Source organism: Fundulus heteroclitus, chromosome 14 (genome assembly GCF_011125445.2).
Source record: "Fundulus heteroclitus isolate FHET01 chromosome 14, MU-UCD_Fhet_4.1, whole genome shotgun sequence".
Classification (NCBI taxonomy): domain Eukaryota; kingdom Metazoa; phylum Chordata; class Actinopteri; order Cyprinodontiformes; family Fundulidae; genus Fundulus; species Fundulus heteroclitus.
The window spans coordinates 25,840,283-25,867,104 of record NC_046374.1 but is presented as its reverse complement, the minus strand read 5'-3'; the positions used below and the strand labels follow the sequence as shown (position 1 = coordinate 25,867,104).

The 26,822-nt window shown below is 37.1% G+C and overlaps 1 protein-coding gene and 4 long non-coding RNA genes across 5 annotated transcripts; all 5 read right to left on the bottom strand.

The window, feature by feature from the left end:
• Positions 1 to 529: 529 nt before the first annotated feature.
• Positions 530 to 1,153, bottom strand: LOC118565733. The gene is made up of 3 exons (XR_004932556.1): positions 936 to 1,153; positions 795 to 854; positions 530 to 720 (listed from the first exon to the last, which is right to left on the bottom strand). It is a non-coding gene; the product is annotated as an uncharacterized LOC118565733 (long non-coding RNA).
• A 5,056-nt stretch (positions 1,154 to 6,209) lies between these two features.
• Positions 6,210 to 8,759, bottom strand: LOC118565736. The gene is made up of 3 exons (XR_004932559.1): positions 8,671 to 8,759; positions 7,380 to 7,637; positions 6,210 to 6,355 (listed from the first exon to the last, which is right to left on the bottom strand). It is a non-coding gene; the product is annotated as an uncharacterized LOC118565736 (long non-coding RNA).
• Positions 8,760 to 8,768: 9 nt separating this feature from the next.
• Positions 8,769 to 11,331, bottom strand: LOC118565735. Its single transcript, XR_004932558.1, has 3 exons — positions 11,243 to 11,331; positions 9,952 to 10,209; positions 8,769 to 8,928 (listed from the first exon to the last, which is right to left on the bottom strand). It is a non-coding gene; the product is annotated as an uncharacterized LOC118565735 (long non-coding RNA).
• Positions 11,332 to 11,340: 9 nt separating this feature from the next.
• LOC118565737 lies at positions 11,341 to 13,846 on the bottom strand. Its single transcript, XR_004932560.1, has 3 exons — positions 13,810 to 13,846; positions 12,524 to 12,781; positions 11,341 to 11,500 (listed from the first exon to the last, which is right to left on the bottom strand). It is a non-coding gene; the product is annotated as an uncharacterized LOC118565737 (long non-coding RNA).
• A 5,523-nt stretch (positions 13,847 to 19,369) lies between these two features.
• LOC118565937 lies at positions 19,370 to 24,294 on the bottom strand. The gene is made up of 5 exons (XM_036147035.1): positions 24,080 to 24,294; positions 22,806 to 23,063; positions 21,524 to 21,781; positions 20,347 to 20,495; positions 19,370 to 19,405 (listed from the first exon to the last, which is right to left on the bottom strand). The coding sequence occupies exons 1-5, from the start codon at positions 24,138 to 24,140 to the stop codon at positions 19,370 to 19,372; spliced, it is 762 nt and encodes a 253-aa protein (XP_036002928.1). The 5' UTR covers positions 24,141 to 24,294.
• Between the last annotated feature and the right edge of the window lie 2,528 nt (positions 24,295 to 26,822).

The following is a 26,822-nucleotide window of genomic DNA, read 5'->3' as shown; positions in this document are numbered from 1 at the left end:
GCTCACACGCATTACTTTGAAAATCTCAATCTTACAATGAAAATCTCACTCTTGAAACGCACGCGTACGGACGCTTGACGTCATGGCGGAACCAATTTGCGGTACAATGGTTTCCGCACGTCCAGTAGTAGCGGTAACACAGCTGCAAGGACCGGCGCCGCGCAAACAAGGTTCCCTCATCCAAAGTGTGCGAATTAAATGGTAAGTCGACATGTGTTAATATATATATATATTAATATATAATATTAAAGTCCGTGTAAAACAGTGACCGTCTTGAATCGAACAACAGCACCCCCCCCCCCCGTTGGACCGTCTTCAATCGAACAACAGCACTCCCCCCCCCCCCCCGTTGGACCGTCTTCAATCTACTAACAGCACCCCCCCCCCCCCGTTGGACCGTCTTCAATCGAACAACAGCACCCCCCACCCCCCGTTGGACCGTCTTCAATCTACCAACAGCACCCCCCCCGTCAACAATCTCACTCTCAACAATCGTCAAAAGTTGAGAGGTATGATAATGAACAATACAAAAAAAAAAAAAAAAAAACGTTCCTTGGGCAACTTAAGTATGGCCTTTCAGTGGCAGCTGAATCGGGTCCCGCTTAACTCCAGAATCAGTCTTTGGGGAATCACATCGAGCAGCGGGCCAGGCACATGCCCACAACCAAAGCAGCCAGCAACAGTAGTAATGCAAAAGAGCTGGGCAGAGCAGCAGAATCACTGCAAGCACATTAAAACAAAAACAGTTAACACAGCATCCTGAAGCCATAACATACAGAACAGACACTACTCACCACTTGGAGCTGGACTACAGCTCATTGGAGGGAAAGCCTCTGGACCTTTGCAAAAGTCACCTATTTACATTCAAGAAGCCATGTTAGCACCAGGCTAAGCTAATTTAACTCCAAGAGGGCCAAATCAGTGCTCGTGCTTACCGTCACTTATAAGTTGTGTCGATCTGTGGTTCGGTATAAAACTATCCGTGCTGCCGTAAAGCACAGAAAACACGGAAGTAGACAGCCAGGGACAACCAACGCCTGAAGTCAGAGGGGTGCACAGTTGTAGAACTGAGGCTTTTTATAGGAAACCAGCCCATTTGAGAGACCAATCAAAAAGCATGATCTTGATTGATTATCTACCTCACACTATACTGCCACATGTATAATATGATTAAACTTGATTTTGTAAAGTACCTTGAGATGACATGTTTCATGATTTGGCGCTATATAAATAAAATTGAATTGAATAAATGAATAAACACAGCTTAAACAAACTAGCTTCTTAAATCTCTTTTCAGGTAAACTATTTTCATGGCTCACTAACCAGAAGGTAGACCATAAATGATTCCAAAAATGACTGAAAGAAAAGAAATACTAAAATTATGAATAAAGAAAAACCAAACAGATGTACTTTTCCAGTGTTTATTTGTGTATGTAGGAAAAAAAGACCAGAACACCTGTTTTAAATGCTTAACAGACAAAAGCTACAGAAGCTACTTCCTCATATTAAGAAACAAAATCCTTGTCTAACAGCATTCCTAATTATTTAGTCTCTGAGTTATTTTGCTAGTTTACTTCTTTAATGCTGCTAAGGTATCCATATGAGTCTGTTTTACAAGTTCAGGGCTTGGAATGTGCCTCCTGTACTGTGCATCTGTTTGGGTCATCTATTTATAGTGCTTATTTTCCTTTAAAAATCAGATTTTTATCAACTTTGATGATTTCGGTGTCACCAGCTGATCCAACAGTTGGATCAGGAGTCTGTTGGCTGAAAGTTAGATTTTAATCTTTCTGTGCATCTTTCATTTTAAAACATTTTATTACTTCCACAAAAAAGATTTTTGAAAACCGAGAGAAAAAAGGTTGGGTATCTATTTTTCACAGTTTAAAGGCATCATCAGTGCAAACATGGACACGAGTTGTCTCATCATAAATAAACACTTAATTGTAGTGCTCAAACATTCAACCTTAAAATGTGAAGGTTTATTGCTTTAAGGGACATATTGTGCTTTTTAATGCTTTCCTTTTCACATTTCACATTCAGTTGTGGTTTATATAAATTGGGACTACAATGCATTGGTCTGAATTTCTTGTTAATTTACCCCCATGTTGCCACCCCTGCTCCGAGTTGCGTCTAGGAGCAACTAATTTTGATGCTGTCCCTTTAAATCTAAATGAGACACTTCCCATTCCACCTTCTCCAGGTCATAGAGCATTTCACTCCAACCTGTTCAGCCATTTTTGTAAAACCCAACAACTCAACATTTGCACTTATCCACTTGTAGCAAAAACGAAAATGATGGATTCTCAAAATTAGTTAACTGGGGGTTTTGACCTTGTTTAGCAGGTATGCAGCAAATAACGTGAAGTAGCTGTTCACAAAACGTAACAGAATAGAGAAAACTGAATGGCTTAAAAAAAAAAAAGACTCAAGCAGAATTTAAAGATATCCATGCAGCACCTGGACAGACTACATTAAAATTTCCTGCACACCTAAACACTCCAAGTACAAAGAAAAAAAATATAAGGTCTAAAAAAGTGGATTTTGCATGATATTCTCCCTTTAAAATGCTGAGAAGAATATTCAGTCCCTCCTACATGTTTTTAAGATCTGCCTTTTTTTTCTTTTAGTGACAATGTGACAGAAGGAAAGAAGTGTTTTTTGATATTTCTGTTTGGCCCTAAATATGTTGCATTTAAGAAATTAGCTTCTAATAATAATTCCACTACTCCTTTTATTTTCTGGATCATTGGGTTTGTGCACAGAATTCCACATGCAGGTTTGGAAAGTACATTGGAACAAAAAAATATCCAATGACCTACAAGATAGCTGTGAGCAGATGTATTGACGTAACAATACTAAACAGATGAGGAGGAGTTGTGCCGTCTGTCATAAGCATAGCTGGAAACAAATGACACTGCTGAAACCCAAGAACGTTTAAAAAAAATGCACTTTGTTGATCTGCTTAATATTGATCACATAAACAACACAACAGTTATTGAAAAAAAGAGCAAAACCACCTATAGAAAAACATTCATATGTGTATGAATAGATAATATATATATATATATATATATATATATATATATATATATATATATATATATATATATATATATATATATATATATAAATAAATAAATGTACACTACCTCAGGTTGGGCTTCCAGGAAGAAAGCATGAGAGTGCTATATGAATCATTGGTATATTTGTGGTATAAAATCAAAAGTGTATGAAAACATACATTTAAAAAACATTTACAGACTCTTTCAAAGGGTAGAAAACAACTATCCAAAACGGACTTATTGCACACTAATGATCCTTCTGTTCTACTTGGATTTTCTCTCTTCTGGTGTAGCAGAACGAAGCTTCAGAGAAAACTGTGGTTGCAAACCGTGACGTTTAAAGACCTGGAGGAGTAAGAGAAAGTTAAAAAAAAGTTAATAGAAAAATGCTCATTAACCAAAAAAAAAAGCATGAAACCGAAGCTAGTCTCACCTCTGTCAAAACAGCATTCATTTCCAATTCTGAGAATACGTTCAGAGACTTCACCCGGATGTTCATAGCAACAAGATAATCTATTGGCACAGACACACCAGAGACTACAGTAAACAATGGCTCCAAAAGGTTGATATGAGAACAAATAAATAAATAAAGGCATGAAAAGTACAAAGCAAAAATAAAAAGCATTTTCTTACTTGGTCCTTTGGTTGCAGGTCATACAGGTTTCACCAAATTGATGTTTGTTGACATGAGGTACAAAATGTTTTAGAATGAAATTACATGTTTTGCACAGCAATTAGCAATAAACTAAAAGTTCTGAGTTAACACAAAATAATTAAATGTAACTGGAAACAGCTTTTTTTTGACAATTCAAAAGAGTTCTGGCTAAATTGCCTGATGGTTCTAAAATATTGCACTGGCCTCAAACTTTAGCTGGTAACGGCATGACCTTTGATGCTGGTTACCTTGGCCACGAGTCATGAAGAGAAATATTAAATAGTTCTCTCAGCCGTTTCTTGAGAAAAACATGATTTTAACAGTGTAGAAAACAATAAAGTATTAATAATTAATTTAATGTTTATTCCTTTTATAACTGACGATGGTATGATTGGGTTAGTTCCCTTCGAGGTCTACAATACCAGAAATGAATGGACTTTGCAGAAATAACCTCTGCAACGTCCATTAATTTCTGATAATTTACACCTCATTTGGCTTTATCCCTTAATTCAACTAAATTAGTATACCTGGTGTTAATGTGTCTCATTTAGAGACAATCAGTCTTCATGTTAAAATGTAATATTCCATTAGCTAACGTTAAAGCATTTTGTTAACTGCTCTAGAACTAACTGCACTAGAACTAGCAATATTTATAATTTTGTAGTGTTACTTATGGATCTCATTTATCCTAGTCCATCATTAGTAAATGAAAATAGATTTTATCAGCCGTGAAACATTGTTTTTAATTCAAAACGTAGTAAATCTAAAGCTTTTTTAGGTCATCCTAACCTGTGTAGTCTAATCTTTGCTGGATAAATCTCCCCCTAGTGGATAGAAAGGGTGTTCTTTGTCTCGTCTTATGGGGCTCCAATTGAAAACTGTGTGAAAGACGGAGACTACTATTGGTTCATTTAACACCATATTTTGAAAGAGTACCTGAACGTTATACTAGGGTAATAAGAAAATTCTCTAGGTACCTTTAAGATGCCTACCTTCACCTTTATGTCGCTTGGCATGGGCAGAATACAAGACTGTACAGATATTGTTGGGTAAAACCAAACAGGTATTTCGTTAGACATCTTACCGGTGAAAGCGCTAAGTTGTACTCCACTGCTTCTGATGTTTTCAAACATAGAAAAGAGCATGAATGTGTATTTAGTTCCAGCAGAGAGAGATGAGACTGTATGGTTCACTGGTCCATCTCCATCTGGTGCACTGATGTTTGTCTCTGTGCCATTAAACTGGAGAACAAAGCTGGTGTTGCTGCTGACTTTATTCCACTGCAGAGTGATGCTGGTCTCATTTTGTTCTGATACTCTCACAGCCTCTGCATTTTTGGGAGCTAAAATACAAGATGAATTATTCAATTATTATACCATTGTCTGGGTGAATACTGGATTGTGATTGGCTTTAGGGTGTCCATTAAAAAGTGTTGTAGAACACCTATAAAAAAGTTCGGCCAAACTTGCCAGATTGTTCTAAATTTTTTCGCTGGCTCAAACCTTAGCTAGTAACAGCAATACCGTTGATGCTGATTACCTGGGCAACGAGTCATGAAGAGAAATATTAAACAGTTCTCTCAGCCATTTCTTGAGAAAAACATACGACTTTAACAGGGTAAAAAACATTAAAGAATTAATGAATAATTTAATGTTTATTCCTGTTATAACTGACCATGGTATAATCGGGATAAATCTGTTCAAGGTGTATATTATCAGAAATGAATAGACTTCTCGGAAACAACCTCTGCGTCGTTCATTAATTTCTGATAATTAACACCTGGTTTAGCTTTATCCCTTACTTCATCTAAATTAGTATACCTGGTGTTAATGTGTCGCATTCAGAGACAATCAGTCTTCATGTTAAAATGTAATATTCCATTAGCTAACGTTAAAGCGTTTTGTTAACTGCTCTAGAACTAACTGCACTAGAACTAGCAATATTTATAATTTTGTAGTGTTACTTATGGATCTCATTCATCCTAGTCCCTCATTAGTAAATGAAAATAGATTGTATCAGCCGTGAAACATTGTTTTTAATTCATAACGTAGTAAATCTAAAGCTTTTTTAGGTCATCCTAACCTGTGTAGTCTAATCTTTGCTGGATAAATCTCCCCCTAGTGGATAGAAAGGGTGTTCTTTGTCTCGTCTTATGGGACTCCAATTGAAAACTGTGTGAAAGACGCAAACTACTATTGGTTCATTTAACACCATATTTTGAAAGAGTACCTGAACGTTATACCAGGGTAATTACAAAATTCTCTAGGTACCTTTAAGATGCCTACCTCCAACTTTATGTCGCTTGGCATGGGCAGAATACAAGACTGTACAGATATTGTTGGGTAAAAACAAACAGGTATTTCCTCAGACATCTTACCGGTGACAGCGCTAAGTTGTACTCCACTGCTTCTGATGTTCTCAAACACAGAACAGAGCATGAATGTGTACTTAGTTCCAGCAGAGAGAAATGAGACTGTATGGTTCACCGGTCCATCTCCATCTGGTGCACTGATGTTTGTCTCTGTGCCATTAAACTGGAGAACAAAGCTGGTGTTGCTGCTGACTTTATTCCACTGCAGAGTGATGCTGGTCTCGTTTTGTTCTGATACTCTCACAGCCTCTGCGTTTTTGGGAGCTAAAATACAAGAGGAATAATTCAATTATTATACCATTGTCTGGGTGAATACTGGTTTGTGATTGGCTTTAGGGTGTCCTTTAAAAAGTGTTGTAGGACACCTGTAAAATATTTCGGCCAAACTTGCCAGATTGTTCTAAATTTTTTCGCTGGCTCAAACCTTGGCTGGTAACATTAAGACCATTGATGCTGGTTACCTTGGCAACGAGTCACGAAGAGAAATATTAAACACTTCTCTCAGCCGTTTCTTGAGAAAAACATACGACTTTAACAGTGTAAAAAACATTAAAGCATTAATGAGTGATTTAATGCTTATTCCTGTTATAACTGACCATAGTATAAAAGGGATAAATCTGTTCAAGGTGTGCATTATCAGAAATGAATAGACTTCTCATAAACAACCTCTGCGTCTTCCATCAATTTCTGATAATTAACACCTGGTTTGGCTTTATCCCTTCATCTAAATAAGTATACCTGGTGTGAATGTGTCGCATTCAGACACAATCAGTCTTCATGTTAAAATGTAATATTCCATTAGCTAACGATTAAAGCGTTTTGTTAACTGCTCTTATGACACTAGAACTAGCAATATTTATAATTTTGTAGTGTTACTTATGGATCTCATTCATCCTAGGCCCTCATTAGTAAATGAAAATAGATTGTATCAGCCGTGAAACATTGTTTTTAATTCATAACGTAGTAAATCTAAAGCTTTTTTAGGTCATCCTAACCTGTGTAGTCTAATCTTTGCTGGATAAATCTCCCCCTAGTGGACAGAAAGGGTGTTCTTTGTCTTGTCTTATGGGGCTCCAATTGAAAACTGTGTGAAAGACGGAGACTACTATTGGTTCATTTAACCATATTTTGAAAGAGTACCTGAACGTTATACCAGGGTAATTACAAAATTCTCTAGGTACCTTTAAGATGCCTACCTCCAACTTTATGTCGCTTGGCATGGGCAGAATACAAGACTGTACAGATATTGTTGGGTATAAACAAATAGGTATTTCTTCAGACATCTTACCGGTGACAGCGCTAAGTTGTACTCCACTGCTTCTGATGTTTTCAAACACAGAACAGAGCATGAATGTGTACTTAGTTCCAGCAGAGAGAAATGAGACTGTATGGTTCACTGGTCCATCTCCATCTGGTGCACTGATGTTTGTCTCTGTGCCATTAAACTGGAGAACAAAGCTGGTGTTGCTGCTGACTTTATTCCACTGCAGAGTGATGCTGGTCTCATTTTGTTCTGATACTCTCACAGCCTCTGCGTTTTTGGGAGCTAAAATACAAGATTAATTATTCAATTATTATACCATTGTCTGGGTGAATACTGGATTGTGATTGGCTTTAGGGTGTCCGTTAAAAAGTGTTGTAGGACACCTGTAAAAAATTTCGGCCAAACTTGCCAGATTGTTCTAAATTTTTTCGCTGGCTCAAACCTTAGCTAGTAACAGCAATACCGTTGATGCTGATTACCTTGGCAACGAGTCATGAAGAGAAATATTAAACAGTTCTCTCAGCCATTTCTTGAGAAAAACATACGACTTTAACAGGGTAAAAAACATTAAAGCATTAATGAATAATTTAATGTTTATTCCTGTTATAACTGACCATGGTATAATCGGGATAAATCTGTTCAAGGTGTATATTATCAGAAATGAATAGACTTCTCGGAAACAACCTCTGCGTCGTTCATTAATTTCTGATAATTAACACCTGGTTTAGCTTTATCCCTTACTTCATCTAAATTAGTATACCTGGTGTTAATGTGTCGCATTCAGAGACAATCAGTCTTCATGTTAAAATGTAATATTCCATTAGCTAACGTTAAAGCGTTTTGTTAACTGCTCTAGAACTAACTGCACTAGAACTAGCAATATTTATAATTTTGTAGTGTTACTTATGGATCTCATTCATCCTAGTCCCTCATTAGTAAATGAAAATAGATTGTATCAGCCGTGAAACATTGTTTTTTATTCATAACGTAGTAAATCTAAAGCTTTTTTAGGTCATCCTAACCTGTGTAGTCTAATCTTTGCTGGATAAATCTCCCCCTAGTGGATAGAAAGGGTGTTCTTTGTCTCGTCTTATGGGACTCCAATTGAAAACTGTGTGAAAGACGGAGACTACTATTGGTTCATTTAACCATATTTTGAAAGAGTACCTGAACGTTATACCAGGGTAATTACAAAATTCTCTAGGTACCTTTAAGATGCCTACCTCCAACTTTATGTCGCTTGGCATGGGCAGAATACAAGACTGTACAGATATTGTTGGGTAAAAACAAATAGGTATTTCTTCAGACATCTTACCGGTGACAGCGCTAAGTTGTACTCCACTGCTTCTGATGTTTTCAAACACAGAACAGAGCATGAATGTGTACTTAGTTCCAGCAGAGAGAAATGAGACTGTATGGTTCACCGGTCCATCTCCATCTGGTGCACTGATGTTTGTCTCTGTGCCATTAAACTGGAGAACAAAGCTGGTGTTGCTGCTGACTTTATTCCACTGCAGAGTGATGCTGGTCTCGTTTTGTTCTGATACTCTCACAGCCTCTGCGTTTTTGGGAGCTAAAATACAAGAGGAATAATTCAATTATTATACCATTGTCTGGGTGAATACTGGTTTGTGATTGGCTTTAGGGTGTCCTTTAAAAAGTGTTGTAGGACACCTGTAAAATATTTCGGCCAAACTTGCCAGATTGTTCTAAATTTTTTCGCTGGCTCAAACCTTGGCTGGTAACATTAAGACCATTGATGCTGGTTACCTTGGCAACGAGTCACGAAGAGAAATATTAAACACTTCTCTCAGCCGTTTCTTGAGAAAAACATACGGCTTTAACAGTGTAAAAACATTAAAGCATTAATGACTGATTTAATGTTTATTCCTGTTTTAACTGACCATAGTATAAAAGGGATAAATCTGTTCAAGGTGTGCATTATCAGAAATGAATAGACTTCTCATAAACAACCTCTGCGTCTTCCATCAATTTCTGATAATTAACACCTGGTTTGGCTTTATCCCTTCATCTAAATAAGTATACCTGGTGTGAATGTGTCGCATTCAGACACAATCAGTCTTCATGTTAAAATGTAATATTCCATTAGCTAACGATTAAAGCGTTTTGTTAACTGCTCTTATGACACTAGAACTAGCAATATTTATAATTTTGTAGTGTTACTTATGGATCTCATTCATCCTAGGCCCTCATTAGTAAATGAAAATAGATTGTATCAGCCGTGAAACATTGTTTTTAATTCATAACGTAGTAAATCTAAAGCTTTTTTAGGTCATCCTAACCTGTGTAGTCTAATCTTTGCTGGATAAATCTCCCCCTAGTGGACAGAAAGGGTGTTCTTTGTCTTGTCTTATGGGGCTCCAATTGAAAACTGTGTGAAAGACGGAGACTACTATTGGTTCATTTAACCATATTTTGAAAGAGTACCTGAACGTTATACCAGGGTAATTACAAAATTCTCTAGGTACCTTTAAGATGCCTACCTCCAACTTTATGTCGCTTGGCATGGGCAGAATACAAGACTGTACAGATATTGTTGGGTATAAACAAATAGGTATTTCTTCAGACATCTTACCGGTGACAGCGCTAAGTTGTACTCCACTGCTTCTGATGTTTTCAAACACAGAACAGAGCATGAATGTGTACTTAGTTCCAGCAGAGAGAAATGAGACTGTATGGTTCACTGGTCCATCTCCATCTGGTGCACTGATGTTTGTCTCTGTGCCATTAAACTGGAGAACAAAGCTGGTGTTGCTGCTGACTTTATTCCACTGCAGAGTGATGCTGGTCTCATTTTGTTCTGATACTCTCACAGCCTCTGCGTTTTTGGGAGCTAAAATACAAGATGAATTATTCAATTATTATACCATTGTCTGGGTGAATACTGGATTGTGATTGGCTTTAGGGTGTCCGTTAAAAAGTGTTGTAGGACACCTGTAAAAAATTTCGGCCAAACTTGCCAGATTGTTCTAAATTTTTTCGCTGGCTCAAACCTTAGCTAGTAACAGCAATACCGTTGATGCTGATTACCTTGGCAACGAGTCATGAAGAGAAATATTAAACAGTTCTCTCAGCCATTTCTTGAGAAAAACATACGACTTTAACAGGGTAAAAAACATTAAAGCATTAATGAATAATTTAATGTTTATTCCTGTTATAACTGACCATGGTATAATCGGGAAAAATCTGTTCAAGGTGTATATTATCAGAAATGAATAGACTTCTCGGAAACAACCTCTGCGTCGTTCATTAATTTCTGATAATTAACACCTGGTTTAGCTTTATCCCTTACTTCATCTAAATTAGTATACCTGGTGTTAATGTGTCGCATTCAGAGACAATCAGTCTTCATGTTAAAATGTAATATTCCATTAGCTAACGTTAAAGCGTTTTGTTAACTGCTCTAGAACTAACTGCACTAGAACTAGCAATATTTATAATTTTGTAGTGTTACTTATGGATCTCATTCATCCTAGTCCCTCATTAGTAAATGAAAATAGATTGTATCAGCCGTGAAACATTGTTTTTAATTCATAACGTAGTAAATCTAAAGCTTTTTTAGGTCATCCTAACCTGTGTAGTCTAATCTTTGCTGGATAAATCTCCCCCTAGTGGATAGAAAGGGTGTTCTTTGTCTCGTCTTATGGGACTCCAATTGAAAACTGTGTGAAAGACGGAGACTACTATTGGTTCATTTAACCATATTTTGAAAGAGTACCTGAACGTTATACCAGGGTAATTACAAAATTCTCTAGGTACCTTTAAGATGCCTACCTCCAACTTTATGTCGCTTGGCATGGGCAGAATACAAGACTGTACAGATATTGTTGGGTAAAAACAAATAGGTATTTTTTCAGACATCTTACCGGTGACAGCGCTAAGTTGTACTCCACTGCTTCTGATGTTTTCAAACACAGAACAGAGCATGAATGTGTACTTAGTTCCAGCAGAGAGAAATGAGACTGTATGGTTCACCGGTCCATCTCCATCTGGTGCACTGATGTTTGTCTCTGTGCCATTAAACTGGAGAACAAAGCTGGTGTTGCTGCTGACTTTATTCCACTGCAGAGTGATGCTGGTCTCGTTTTGTTCTGATACTCTCACAGCCTCTGCGTTTTTGGGAGCTAAAATACAAGAGGAATAATTCAATTATTATACCATTGTCTGGGTGAATACTGGTTTGTGATTGGCTTTAGGGTGTCCTTTAAAAAGTGTTGTAGGACACCTGTAAAATATTTCGGCTAAACTTGCCAGATTGTTCTAAATTTTTTCGCTGGCTCAAACCTTGGCTGGTAACATTAAGACCATTGATGCTGGTTACCTTGGCAACGAGTCACGAAGAGAAATATTAAACACTTCTCTCAGCCGTTTCTTGAGAAAAACATACGGCTTTAACAGTGTAAAAACATTAAAGCATTAATGACTGATTTAATGTTTATTCCTGTTTTAACTGACCATAGTATAAAAGGGATAAATCTGTTCAAGGTGTGCATTATCAGAAATGAATAGACTTCTCATAAACAACCTCTGCGTCTTCCATCAATTTCTGATAATTAACACCTGGTTTGGCTTTATCCCTTCATCTAAATAAGTATACCTGGTGTGAATGTGTCGCATTCAGACACAATCAGTCTTCATGTTAAAATGTAATATTCCATTAGCTAACGATTAAAGCGTTTTGTTAACTGCTCTTATGACACTAGAACTAGCAATATTTATAATTTTGTAGTGTTACTTATGGATCTCATTCATCCTAGGCCCTCATTAGTAAATGAAAATAGATTGTATCAGCCGTGAAACATTGTTTTTAATTCATAACGTAGTAAATCTAAAGCTTTTTTAGGTCATCCTAACCTGTGTAGTCTAATCTTTGCTGGATAAATCTCCCCCTAGTGGACAGAAAGGGTGTTCTTTGTCTTGTCTTATGGGGCTCCAATTGAAAACTGTGTGAAAGACGGAGACTACTATTGGTTCATTTAACCATATTTTGAAAGAGTACCTGAACGTTATACCAGGGTAATTACAAAATTCTCTAGGTACCTTTAAGATGCCTACCTCCAACTTTATGTCGCTTGGCATGGGCAGAATACAAGACTGTACAGATATTGTTGGGTATAAACAAATAGGTATTTCTTCAGACATCTTACCGGTGACAGCGCTAAGTTGTACTCCACTGCTTCTGATGTTTTCAAACACAGAACAGAGCATGAATGTGTACTTAGTTCCAGCAGAGAGAAATGAGACTGTATGGTTCACTGGTCCATCTCCATCTGGTGCACTGATGTTTGTCTCTGTGCCATTAAACTGGAGAACAAAGCTGGTGTTGCTGCTGACTTTATTCCACTGCAGAGTGATGCTGGTCTCATTTTGTTCTGATACTCTCACAGCCTCTGCGTTTTTGGGAGCTAAAATACAAGATGAATTATTCAATTATTATACCATTGTCTGGGTGAATACTGGATTGTGATTGGCTTTAGGGTGTCCGTTAAAAAGTGTTGTAGGACACCTGTAAAAAATTTCGGCCAAACTTGCCAGATTGTTCTAAATTTTTTCGCTGGCTCAAACCTTAGCTAGTAACAGCAATACCGTTGATGCTGATTACCTTGGCAACGAGTCATGAAGAGAAATATTAAACAGTTCTCTCAGCCATTTCTTGAGAAAAACATACGACTTTAACAGGGTAAAAAACATTAAAGCATTAATGAATAATTTAATGTTTATTCCTGTTATAACTGACCATGGTATGATCGGGAAAAATCTGTTCAAGGTGTATATTATCAGAAATGAATAGACTTCTCGGAAACAACCTCTGCGTCGTTCATTAATTTCTGATAATTAACACCTGGTTTAGCTTTATCCCTTACTTCATCTAAATTAGTATACCTGGTGTTAATGTGTCGCATTCAGAGACAATCAGTCTTCATGTTAAAATGTAATATTCCATTTGCTAACGTTTAAAGCATTTTGTTAACTGCTCTTATGACACTAGAACTAGCAATATTTATAATTTTGTAGTGTTACTTATGGATCTCATTCATCCTAGGCCCTCATTAGTAAATGAAAACAGATTGTATCAGCCGTGAAACATTGTTTTTAATTCATAACGTAGTAAATCTAAAGCTTTTTTAGGTCATCCTAACCTGTGTAGTCTAATCTTTGCTGGATAAATCTCCCCCTAGTGGATAGAAAGGGTGTTCTTTGTCTCGTCTTATGGGGCTCCAATTGAAAACTGTGTGAAAGACGGAGACTACTATTGGTTCATTTAACCATATTTTGAAAGAGTACCTGAACGTTATACCAGGGTAATTACAAAATTCTCTAGGTACCTTTAAGATGCCTACCTCCAACTTTATGTCGCTTGGCATGGGCAGAATACAAGACTGTACAGATATTGTTGGGTAAAAACAAATAGGTATTTCTTCAGACATCTTACCGGTGACAGCGCTAAGTTGTACTCCACTGCTTCTGATGTTTTTCAAACACAGAACAGAGCATGAATGTGTACTTAGTTCCAGCAGAGAGAAATGAGACTGTATGGTTCACTGGTCCATCTCCATCTGGTGCACTGATGTTTGTCTCTGTGCCATTAAACTGGAGAACAAAGCTGGTGTTGCTGCTGACTTTATTCCACTGCAGAGTGATGCTGGTCTCATTTTGTTCTGATACTCTCACAGCCTCTGCGTTTTTGGGAGCTAAAATACAAGATGAATTATTCAATTATTATACCATTGTCTGGGTGAATACTGGATTGTGATTGGCTTTAGGGTGTCCGTTAAAAAGTGTTGTAGGACACCTATAAAAAATTTCGGCCAAACTTGCCAGATTGTTCTAAATTTTTTCGCTGGCTCAAACCTTAGCTGGTAACAGCAAGACCATTGATGCTGGTTACCTTGGCAACGAGTCACGAAGAGAAATATTAAACAGTTCTCTCAGCCGTTTCTTGAGAAAAACATACAACTTTAACAGTGTAAAAAACATTAAAGCATTAATGAGTGATTTAATGCTTATTCCTGTTATAACTGACCATAGTATAATAGGGATAAATCCGTTCAAGGTGTACATTATCAGAAATGAATAGACTTCTTGGAAACAACCTCTGCGTCGTCCATTAATTTCTGATAATTAACACCTGGTTTGGCTTTATCCCTTCATCTAAATTAGTATACCTGGTGTTAATCTGTTGCATTCAGACACAATCAGTCTTCATGTTAAAATGTAATATTCCATTAGATAACGTTTAAAGCGTTTTGTTAACTGCTCTTATGACACTAGAACTAGCAATATTTATAATTTTGTAGTGTTACATATGGATCTCATTCATCCTAGTCCCTCATTAGTAAATGAAAATAGATTGTATCATCCGTGAAACATTGTTTTTAATTCATAACGTAGTAAATCTAAAGCTTTTTTTTTTAGGTCATTCTAACCTGTGAAGTCTAATCTTTGCTGGATAAATCTCCCCCTAGTGGATAGAAAGGGTATTCTTTGTCTCGTCTTATGGGGCTCCAATTGAAAACTGTGTGAAAGACGGAAACTACTATTGGTTCATTTAACCATATTTTGAAAGAGTACCTGAACGTTATACCAGGGTAATTACAAAATTCTCTAGGTACCTTTAAGATGCCTACCTCCAAATTTATGTCGCTTGGCATGGGCAGAATACAAGACTGTACAGATATTGTTGGGTAAAAACAAACAGGTATTTCCTCAGACATCTTACCGGTGACAGCGCTAAGTTGTACTCCACTGCTTCTGATGTTCTCAAACACAGAACAGAGCATGAATGTGTATTTAGTTCCAGCAGAGAGAAATGAGACTGTATGGTTCACTGGTCCATCTTCATCTGGTGCACTGATGTTTGTCTCTGTGCCATTAAACTGGAGAACAAAGCTGGTGTTGCTGCTGACTTTATTCCACTGCAGAGTGATGCTGGTCTCATTTTGTTCTGATACTCTCACAGCCTCTGCGTTTTTGGGAGCTAAAATATAAGATGAATTATTCAATTATTATACCATTGTCTGGGTGAATACTGGATTGTGATTGGCTTTAGGGTGTCCGTTAAAAAGTGTTGTAGGACACCTGTAAAAAATTTTGGCCAAACTTGCCAGATTGTTCTAAATTTTTTCGCTGGCTCAAACCTTAGCTGGTAACAGTAAGACCATTGATGCTGGTTACCTTGGCAACGAGTCACAAAGAGAAATATTAAACAGTTCTCTCAGCCGTTTCTTGAGAAAAAAATACGACTTTAACAGTGTAAAAAACATTAAAGCATTAATGAGTGATTTAATGCTTATTCCTGTTATAACTGACCATAGTATAATTGGGATAAATCCGTTCAAGGTGTACATTATCAGAAATGAATAGACTTCTTGGAAACAACCTCTGCGTCGTCCATTAATTTCTGATAATTAACACCTGGTTTGGCTTTATCCCTTCATCTAAATTAGTATACCTGGTGTTAATCTGTTGCATTCAGACACAATCAGTCTTCATGTTAAAATGTAATATTCCATTAGATAACGTTTAAAGCGTTTTGTTAACTGCTCTTATGACACTAGAACTAGCAATATTTATAATTTTGTAGTGTTACATATGGACCTCATTCATCCTAGTCCCTCATTAGTAAATGAAAATAGATTGTATCGTCCGTGAAACATTGTTTTTAATTCATAACGTAGTAAATCTAAAGCTTTTTTTTTTAGGTCATTCTAACCTGTGAAGTCTAATATTTGCTGGATAAATCTCCCCCTAGTGGATAGAAAGGGTATTCTTTGTCTCGTCTTATGGGGCTCCAATTGAAAACTGTGTGAAAGACGGAAACTACTATTGGTTCATTTAACCATATTTTGAAAGAGTACCTGAACGTTATACCAGGGTAATTACAAAATTCTCTAGGTACCTTTAAGATGCCTACCTCCAAATTTATGTCGCTTGGCATGGGCAGAATACAAGACTGTACAGATATTGTTGGGTAAAAACAAACAGGTATTTCCTCAGACATCTTACCGGTGACAGCGCTAAGTTGTACTCCACTGCTTCTGATGTTCTCAAACACAGAACAGAGCATGAATGTGTATTTAGTTCCAGCAGAGAGAAATGAGACTGTATGGTTCACTGGTCCATCTTCATCTGGTGCACTGATGTTTGTCTCTGTGCCATTAAACTGGAGAACAAAGCTGGTGTTGCTGCTGACTTTATTCCACTGCAGAGTGATGCTGGTCTCATTTTGTTCTGATACTCTCACAGCCTCTGCGTTTTTGGGAGCTAAAATACAAGATGAATTATTCAATTATTATACCATTGTCTGGGTGAATACTGGATTGTGATTGGCTTTAGGGTGTCCGTTAAAAAGTGTTGTAGGACACCTGTAAAAAATTTCGGCCAAACTTGCCAGATTGTTCTAAATTTTTTCGCTGGCTCAAACCTTAGCTGGTAACAGTAAGACCATTGATGCTGGTTACCTTGGCAACGAGTCACGAAGAGAAATATTAAACAGTTCTCTCAGCCGTTTCTTGAGAAAAACATACGACTTTAACAGTGTAAAAAACATTAAAGCATTAATGAGTGATTTAATGCTTATTCCTGTTATAACTGACCATAGTATAATAGGGATAAATCCGTTCAAGGTGTGCATTATCAGAAATGAATAGACTTCTCATAAACAACCTCTGCGTCTTCCATCAATTTCTGATAATTAACACCTGGTTTGGCTTTATCCCTTCATCTAAATTAGTATACCTGGTGTTAATCTGTTGCATTCAGACACAATCAGTCTTCATGTTAAAATGTAATATTCCATTAGATAACGTTTAAAGCGTTTTGTTAACTGCTCTTATGACACTAGAACTAGCAATATTTATAATTTTGTAGTGTTACATATGGATCTCATTCATCCTAGTCCCTCATTAGTAAATGAAAATAGATTGTATCATCCGTGAAACATTGTTTTTAATTCATAACGTAGTAAATCTAAAGCTTTTTTTTTTAGGTCATTCTAACCTGTGAAGTCTAATCTTTGCTGGATAAATCTCCCCCTAGTGGATAGAAAGGGTATTCTTTGTCTCGTCTTATGGGGCTCCAATTGAAAACTGTGTGAAAGACGGAAACTACTATTGGTTCATTTAACCATATTTTGAAAGAGTACCTGAACGTTATACCAGGGTAATTACAAAATTCTCTAGGTACCTTTAAGATGCCTACCTCCAAATTTATGTCGCTTGGCATGGGCAGAATACAAGACTGTACAGATATTGTTGGGTAAAAACAAACAGGTATTTCCTCAGACATCTTACCGGTGACAGCGCTAAGTTGTACTCCACTGCTTCTGATGTTCTCAAACACAGAACAGAGCATGAATGTGTATTTAGTTCCAGCAGAGAGAAATGAGACTGTATGGTTCACTGGTCCATCTCCATCTGGTGCACTGATGTTTGTCTCTGTGCCATTAAACTGGAGAACAAAGCTGGTGTTGCTGCTGACTTTATTCCACTGCAGAGTGATGCTGGTCTCATTTTGTTCTGATACTCTCACAGCCTCTGCGTTTTTGGGAGCTAAAATATAAGATGAATTATTCAATTATTATACCATTGTCTGGGTGAATACTGGATTGTGATTGGCTTTAGGGTGTCCGTTAAAAAGTGTTGTAGGACACCTGTAAAAAATTTTGGCCAAACTTGCCAGATTGTTCTAAATTTTTTCGCTGGCTCAAACCTTAGCTGGTAACAGTAAGACCATTGATGCTGGTTACCTTGGCAACGAGTCACAAAGAGAAATATTAAACAGTTCTCTCAGCCGTTTCTTGAGAAAAAAATACGACTTTAACAGTGTAAATAACATTAAAGCATTAATGAGTGATTTAATGCTTATTCCTGTTATAACTGACCATAGTATAATTGGGATAAATCCGTTCAAGGTGTACATTATCAGAAATGAATAGACTTCTCGGAAACAACCTCTGCGTCTTCCATCAATTTCTGATAATTAACACCTGGTTTAGCTTTATCCCTTCATCTGAATTAGTATACCTGGTGTTAATGTGTCGCATTCAGAGACAATCAGTCTTCATGTTAAAATGTAATATTCCATTTGCTAACGTTTAAAGCATTTTGTTAACTGCTCTTATGACACTAGAACTAGCAATATTTATAATTTTGTAGTGTTACTTATGGATCTCATTCATCCTAGGCCCTCATTAGTAAATGAAAACAGATTGTATCAGCCGTGAAACATTGTTTTTAATTCATAATGTAGTAAATCTAAAGCTTTTTTAGGTCATCCTAACCTGTGTAGTCTAATCTTTGCTGGATAAATCTCCCCCTAGTGGATAGAAAGGGTGTTCTTTGTCTCGTCTTATGGGGCTCCAATTGAAAACTGTGTGAAAGACGGAGACTACTATTGGTTCATTTAACCATATTTTGAAAGAGTACCTGAACGTTATACCAGGGTAATTACAAAATTCTCTAGGTACCTTTAAGATGCCTACCTCCAACTTTATGTCGCTTGGCATGGGCAGAATACAAGACTGTACAGATATTGTTGGGTAAAAACAAATAGGTATTTCTTCAGACATCTTACCGGTGACAGCGCTAAGTTGTACTCCACTGCTTCTGATGTTTTCAAACACAGAACAGAGCATGAATGTGTACTTAGTTCCAGCAGAGAGAAATGAGACTGTATGGTTCACTGGTCCATCTCCATCTGGTGCACTGATGTTTGTCTCTGTGCCATTAAACTGGAGAACAAAGCTGGTGTTGCTGCTGACTTTATTCCACTGCAGAGTGATGCTGGTCTCATTTTGTTCTGATACTCTCACAGCCTCTGCGTTTTTGGGAGCTAAAATACAAGATGAATTATTCAATTATTATACCATTGTCTGGGTGAATACTGGATTGTGATTGGCTTTAGGGTGTCCGTTAAAAAGTGTTGTAGGACACCTATAAAAAATTTCGGCCAAACTTGCCAGATTGTTCTAAATTTTTTCGCTGGCTCAAACCTTAGCTGGTAACAGCAAGACCATTGATGCTGGTTACCTTGGCAACGAGTCACGAAGAGAAATATTAAACAGTTCTCTCAGCCGTTTCTTGAGAAAAACATACAACTTTAACAGTGTAAAAAACATTAAAGCATTAATGAGTGATTTAATGCTTATTCCTGTTATAACTGACCATAGTATAATAGGGATAAATCCGTTCAAGGTGTACATTATCAGAAATGAATAGACTTCTTGGAAACAACCTCTGCGTCGTCCATTAATTTCTGATAATTAACACCTGGTTTGGCTTTATCCCTTCATCTAAATTAGTATACCTGGTGTTAATCTGTTGCATTCAGACACAATCAGTCTTCATGTTAAAATGTAATATTCCATTAGATAACGTTTAAAAGCGTTTTGTTAACTGCTCTTATGACACTAGAACTAGCAATATTTATAATTTTGTAGTGTTACATATGGATCTCATTCATCCTAGTCCCTCATTAGTAAATGAAAATAGATTGTATCATCCGTGAAACATTGTTTTTAATTCATAACGTAGTAAATCTAAAGCTTTTTTTTTTAGGTCATTCTAACCTGTGAAGTCTAATCTTTGCTGGATAAATCTCCCCCTAGTGGATAGAAAGGGTATTCTTTGTCTCGTCTTATGGGGCTCCAATTGAAAACTGTGTGAAAGACGGAAACTACTATTGGTTCATTTAACCATATTTTGAAAGAGTACCTGAACGTTATACCAGGGTAATTACAAAATTCTCTAGGTACCTTTAAGATGCCTACCTCCAAATTTATGTCGCTTGGCATGGGCAGAATACAAGACTGTACAGATATTGTTGGGTAAAAACAAACAGGTATTTCCTCAGACATCTTACCGGTGACAGCGCTAAGTTGTACTCCACTGCTTCTGATGTTCTCAAACACAGAACAGAGCATGAATGTGTATTTAGTTCCAGCAGAGAGAAATGAGACTGTATGGTTCACTGGTCCATCTTCATCTGGTGCACTGATGTTTGTCTCTGTGCCATTAAACTGGAGAACAAAGCTGGTGTTGCTGCTGACTTTATTCCACTGCAGAGTGATGCTGGTCTCATTTTGTTCTGATACTCTCACAGCCTCTGCGTTTTTGGGAGCTAAAATACAAGATGAATTATTCAATTATTATACCATTGTCTGGGTGAATACTGGATTGTGATTGGCTTTAGGGTGTCCGTTAAAAAGTGTTGTAGGACACCTGTAAAAAATTTCGGCCAAACTTGCCAGATTGTTCTAAATTTTTTCGCTGGCTCAAACCTTAGCTGGTAACAGTAAGACCATTGATGCTGGTTACCTTGGCAACGAGTCACGAAGAGAAATATTAAACAGTTCTCTCAGCCGTTTCTTGAGAAAAACATACGACTTTAACAGTGTAAAAAACATTAAAGCATTAATGAGTGATTTAATGCTTATTCCTGTTATAACTGACCATAGTATAATAGGGATAAATCCGTTCAAGGTGTGCATTATCAGAAATGAATAGACTTCTCATAAACAACCTCTGCGTCTTCCATCAATTTCTGATAATTAACACCTGGTTTGGCTTTATCCCTTCATCTAAATTAGTATACCTGGTGTTAATCTGTTGCATTCAGACACAATCAGTCTTCATGTTAAAATGTAATATTCCATTAGATAACGTTTAAAGCGTTTTGTTAACTGCTCTTATGACACTAGAACTAGCAATATTTATAATTTTGTAGTGTTACATATGGATCTCATTCATCCTAGTCCCTCATTAGTAAATGAAAATAGATTGTATCATCCGTGAAACATTGTTTTTAATTCATAACGTAGTAAATCTAAAGCTTTTTTTTTTAGGTCATTCTAACCTGTGAAGTCTAATCTTTGCTGGATAAATCTCCCCCTAGTGGATAGAAAGGGTATTCTTTGTCTCGTCTTATGGGGCTCCAATTGAAAACTGTGTGAAAGACGGAAACTACTATTGGTTCATTTAACCATATTTTGAAAGAGTACCTGAACGTTATACCAGGGTAATTACAAAATTCTCTAGGTACCTTTAAGATGCCTACCTCCAAATTTATGTCGCTTGGCATGGGCAGAATACAAGACTGTACAGATATTGTTGGGTAAAAACAAACAGGTATTTCCTCAGACATCTTACCGGTGACAGCGCTAAGTTGTACTCCACTGCTTCTGATGTTCTCAAACACAGAACAGAGCATGAATGTGTATTTAGTTCCAGCAGAGAGAAATGAGACTGTATGGTTCACTGGTCCATCTCCATCTGGTGCACTGATGTTTGTCTCTGTGCCATTAAACTGGAGAACAAAGCTGGTGTTGCTGCTGACTTTATTCCACTGCAGAGTGATGCTGGTCTCATTTTGTTCTGATACTCTCACAGCCTCTGCGTTTTTGGGAGCTAAAATATAAGATGAATTATTCAATTATTATACCATTGTCTGGGTGAATACTGGATTGTGATTGGCTTTAGGGTGTCCGTTAAAAAGTGTTGTAGGACACCTGTAAAAAATTTTGGCCAAACTTGCCAGATTGTTCTAAATTTTTTCGCTGGCTCAAACCTTAGCTGGTAACAGTAAGACCATTGATGCTGGTTACCTTGGCAACGAGTCACAAAGAGAAATATTAAACAGTTCTCTCAGCCGTTTCTTGAGAAAAAAATACGACTTTAACAGTGTAAATAACATTAAAGCATTAATGAGTGATTTAATGCTTATTCCTGTTATAACTGACCATAGTATAATTGGGATAAATCCGTTCAAGGTGTACATTATCAGAAATGAATAGACTTCTCGGAAACAACCTCTGCGTCTTCCATCAATTTCTGATAATTAACACCTGGTTTAGCTTTATCCCTTCATCTGAATTAGTATACCTGGTGTTAATGTGTCGCATTCAGAGACAATCAGTCTTCATGTTAAAATGTAATATTCCATTTGCTAACGTTTAAAGCATTTTGTTAACTGCTCTTATGACACTAGAACTAGCAATATTTATAATTTTGTAGTGTTACTTATGGATCTCATTCATCCTAGGCCCTCATTAGTAAATGAAAACAGATTGTATCAGCCGTGAAACATTGTTTTTAATTCATAACGTAGTAAATCTAAAGCTTTTTTAGGTCATCCTAACCTGTGTAGTCTAATCTTTGCTGGATAAATCTCCCCCTAGTGGATAGAAAGGGTGTTCTTTGTCTCGTCTTATGGGGCTCCAATTGAAAACTGTGTGAAAGACGGAGACTACTATTGGTTCATTTAACCATATTTTGAAAGAGTACCTGAACGTTATACCAGGGTAATTACAAAATTCTCTAGGTACCTTTAAGATGCCTACCTCCAACTTTATGTCGCTTGGCATGGGCAGAATACAAGACTGTACAGATATTGTTGGGTAAAAACAAACAGGTATTTCCTCAGACATCTTACCGGTGACAGCGCTAAGTTGTACTCCACTGCTTCTGATGTTCTCAAACACAGAACAGAGCATGAATGTGTATTTAGTTCCAGCAGAGAGAAATGAGACTGTATGGTTCACTGGTCCATCTCCATCTGGTGCACTGATGTTTGTCTCTGTGCCATTAAACTGGAGAACAAAGCTGGTGTTGCTGCTGACTTTATTCCACTGCAGAGTGATGCTGGTCTCATTTTGTTCTGATACTCTCACAGCCTCTGCGTTTTTGGGAGCTAAAATACAAGATGAATTATTATACCATTGTCTGGGTGAATACTGGATTGTGATTGGCTTTAGGGTGTCCGTAAAAAAGTGTTGTAGGACACCTATAAAAAATTTTGGCCAAACTTGCCAGATTGTTCTAAATTTTTTCGCTGGCTCAAACCTTAGCTGGTAACAGCAAGACCATTGATGCTGGTTACCTTGGCAACGAGTCACGAAGAGAAATATTAAACAGTTCTCTCAGCCGTTTCTTGAGAAAAACATACGACTTTAACAGTGTAAAAAACATTAAAGCATTAATGAATGATTTAATGCTTATTCCTGTTATAACTGACCATGGTATAATCGGGATAAATCCGTTTAAGGTATACATTATCAGAAATGAATAGACTTCTCGGAAACAACCTCTGCGTCGTCCATTAATTTCTGATAATTAACACCTGGTTTGGCTTTATCCCTTCATCTAAATAAGTATACCTGGTGTTAATCTGTTGCATTCAGACACAATCAATCTTCATGTTAAAATGTAATATTCCATTAGATAACGTTTAAAGCGTTTTGTTAACTGCTCTTATGACACTAGAACTAGCAATATTTATAATTTTGTAGTGTTACTTATGGATCTCATTCATCCTAGTCCCTCATTAGTAAATGAAAATAGATTGTATCATCCGTGAAACATTGTTTTTAATTCATAACGTAATAAATCTAAAGCTTTTTTAGGTCATTCTAACCTGTGTAGTCTAATCTTTGCTAGATAAATCTCCCCCTAGTGGATAGAAAGGGTATTATTTGTCTCGTCTTATGGGGCTCCAATTGAAAACTGTGTGAAAGACGGAGACTACTATTGGTTCATTTAACCATATTTTGAAAGAGTACCTGAACGTTATACCAGGGTAATTACAAAATTCTCTAGGTACCTTTAAGATGCCTACCTCCAACTTTATGTCGCTTGGCATGGGCAGAATACAAGACTGTACAGATATTGTTGGGTAAAAACAAACAGGTATTTCCTTAGACATCTTACCGGTGACAGCGCTAAGTTGTACTCCACTGCTTCTGATGTTTTCAAACACAGAAAAGAGCATGAATGTGTATTTAGTTCCAGCAAAGAGAAATGAGACTGTATGGTTCACCGGTCCATCTCCATCTGGTGCACTGATGTTTGTCTCTGTGCCATTAAACTGGAGAACAAAGCTGGTGTTGCTGCTGACTTTATTCCACTGCAGAGTGATGCTGGTCTCATTTTTTGCTGAAGAGATAAATCCTTCTGTATTGGCTGGTACTGGGATAAACAGAACAAAGAAAAAGATATAAAAGAAAGTAACTAAAAATAACATGCAATAAGGCTGTGTTCTATAACGTCAATTTATTTTACCTCAAATGAGACACTATGAGGAGAAACTACTGACAGGGCAGCCAGCTGACTAAGTAAAAGTCAACATAACGTGGTTTGCTTAGACACTGCAGCTGGGTTGTAGGGAAATCACTTCATTAGTTATCCCTTGTGTAACATAATGGGTTATTTATGGATGGCAAAACAACATAAATAAGATACATTACTTGGTTTGTAACAGATGAATGGCAAACTTTGGCTGCAACTTTCATCCGACCATCTTCCAGAGTCACTAAATGATCCAGCAATACACTGATCACCAGTCAGATCATTGGGCTGACCATCTGCCCAGTGTCGAAACAGAGAGGGGCTGCCATCAGACCACAGCTTTTCCCTATAGAGGCCAATCCAGGCAGAGCTGGCACCTATTAGGCTTCTGATCATTTCATTCTCGGTCTGATTTCGGATACTGGGAAGGAAAAAAAGTTATAAGCAATCATATTAAACTCATAATACAAAAAAAAAAAACCCATTTCATAAAATTGCTGGGTTGGTCTTTGTGATATTGTTTCCTATACGACTATTGAAGGATCTCCTAAAACATCACTAAAATTGTTGACATTTCAGATGTTAAAAAAGTCAAATTATGTAAAAAAAGAATTTTGAGAACAAAGTTAGCCACTGTATCACAGCAATTTAGTAGTATGGTCACAGCAAAACCATATATATTTGCTTTTGCTGTTTTTGTTACAGGCTTCTTGTTTGACTTATCTAACTTGTAAACCAAAGGAAAAACAAGTATAAACAATATTTTGTATGGGTGCTATATCCTTTAGTAAAAATACTACCACATAAGTGAAATCCGAAGTGTAATCAGCCAGAAAAAGGGAAGCAGAGTATGACAAAACACAAGAGATACCAAAAATACAGGAATTTTGCTTATGAAACTAGTCAGCAACAGGAGTAAGATATAGTAAATGAAACATAGTTGAGAAAAATAAATAATGCACTGTGTTCAGCACCAAAGGAAAGCAGGAATAAATGATTACAAAAAGACACTATGAAGAGATAATAAACATACTTAAATACCAAAGCCCAAAGTTTTATCCAAGTTGAATTTCTGTATCAGAACAACAAACCACCTCTATGAAAAGTTTTAAGCATTAACACATCATACAATCTTGTTATTACCTTGCCAGATCAACATAATTGGCCCTGCAGAATATCTGAGCATCATTCCAGTTTAGTGAAATGCTACTGAGAACATAGGATGGTAAATCCACCTACTGTACCTGTAAATATATAGACGAAATATAAATACAACTAAAAGGAAATAATCTAATTTCATACTCAAATTCTTTACTCATGTTATACAAAAACTTACCATTATAGCACACAAACTGCGTCACGAATGTGCACTCAATGTCATCCCATCTGTTCAAAGAGTCAAAGCCGGATTCATAGACTCTAGTACAGTGCTGCTGTCCCAAATAATTATCGGGCTGGCCATACCAGTTTCTAAAGGTGTATTCTCCAGGACCATAGAAGCTGCTGTCATTTAGGGACCATTTCCAGCTGTTAATACGGTCATCATAGAGACCTATCCAAGCCTTGCCTAAATAAAATATGCACATATGCTTCAGACTGCTGAACTGCTGAAGCCACAAATGGACTCTGTACCACATTCGTAAATTACACAGTTCTAAATAATACTCACCTGTACACTGTGAAATCGCACACTTTCTATTTCCCCTGCATTGTTTACATTGTTTACATTTCAATAGTTTACATAAATCACCGCTGCACCTTATCCTGTAATTTACTGTAATTTACTAGCCTGGGTGCCTTTCCGAACTTAGTCCCGCCCACAATGTTTTAGGTCAGGAAGTTCGGTCTGGCATTGCTCGCCCAATATCTGGCGGGCCAATCAAATTGTCAGGGCGGGCTTTATACGATGATGGACAGATGATCAACAGTAACGTAATCAACCACGTCACCAAAGCGTGCTTGGGTTGAATTCGTTTACAACAACGATGGCTGCCGCTGGAGAGTTGAGGTGTGTAGATTCTGCTATTAGGTCTGTTCTAGAAGACATCGACAGGTTTGTGTGTTGAATGACTCCTTAGATCCTTACATTCTTTTTGCAACACCGGCAAAAATCGTTAACGCTCATCTTCTTATGCTAGGCTAACAGTTGAGTTCCGTTGACAACAACTATGCGTCGCTTAACATACGTCACACACTCCGTAGCTCTTATTGGTTGTAGGTCTATCCAATTGAGTGCAGAGGAATTTTTTTTCCGGGTTCGTTCGAAACCCGCCCCATAATCACAGCTCTATGGAGCAGTATCAGACTCAAATTCTGACTAGAATTTAGTATGACCATGTCAGGCTAGTAATTTACTGCAATTTACTGTGATTTTTCAAGCTGTATG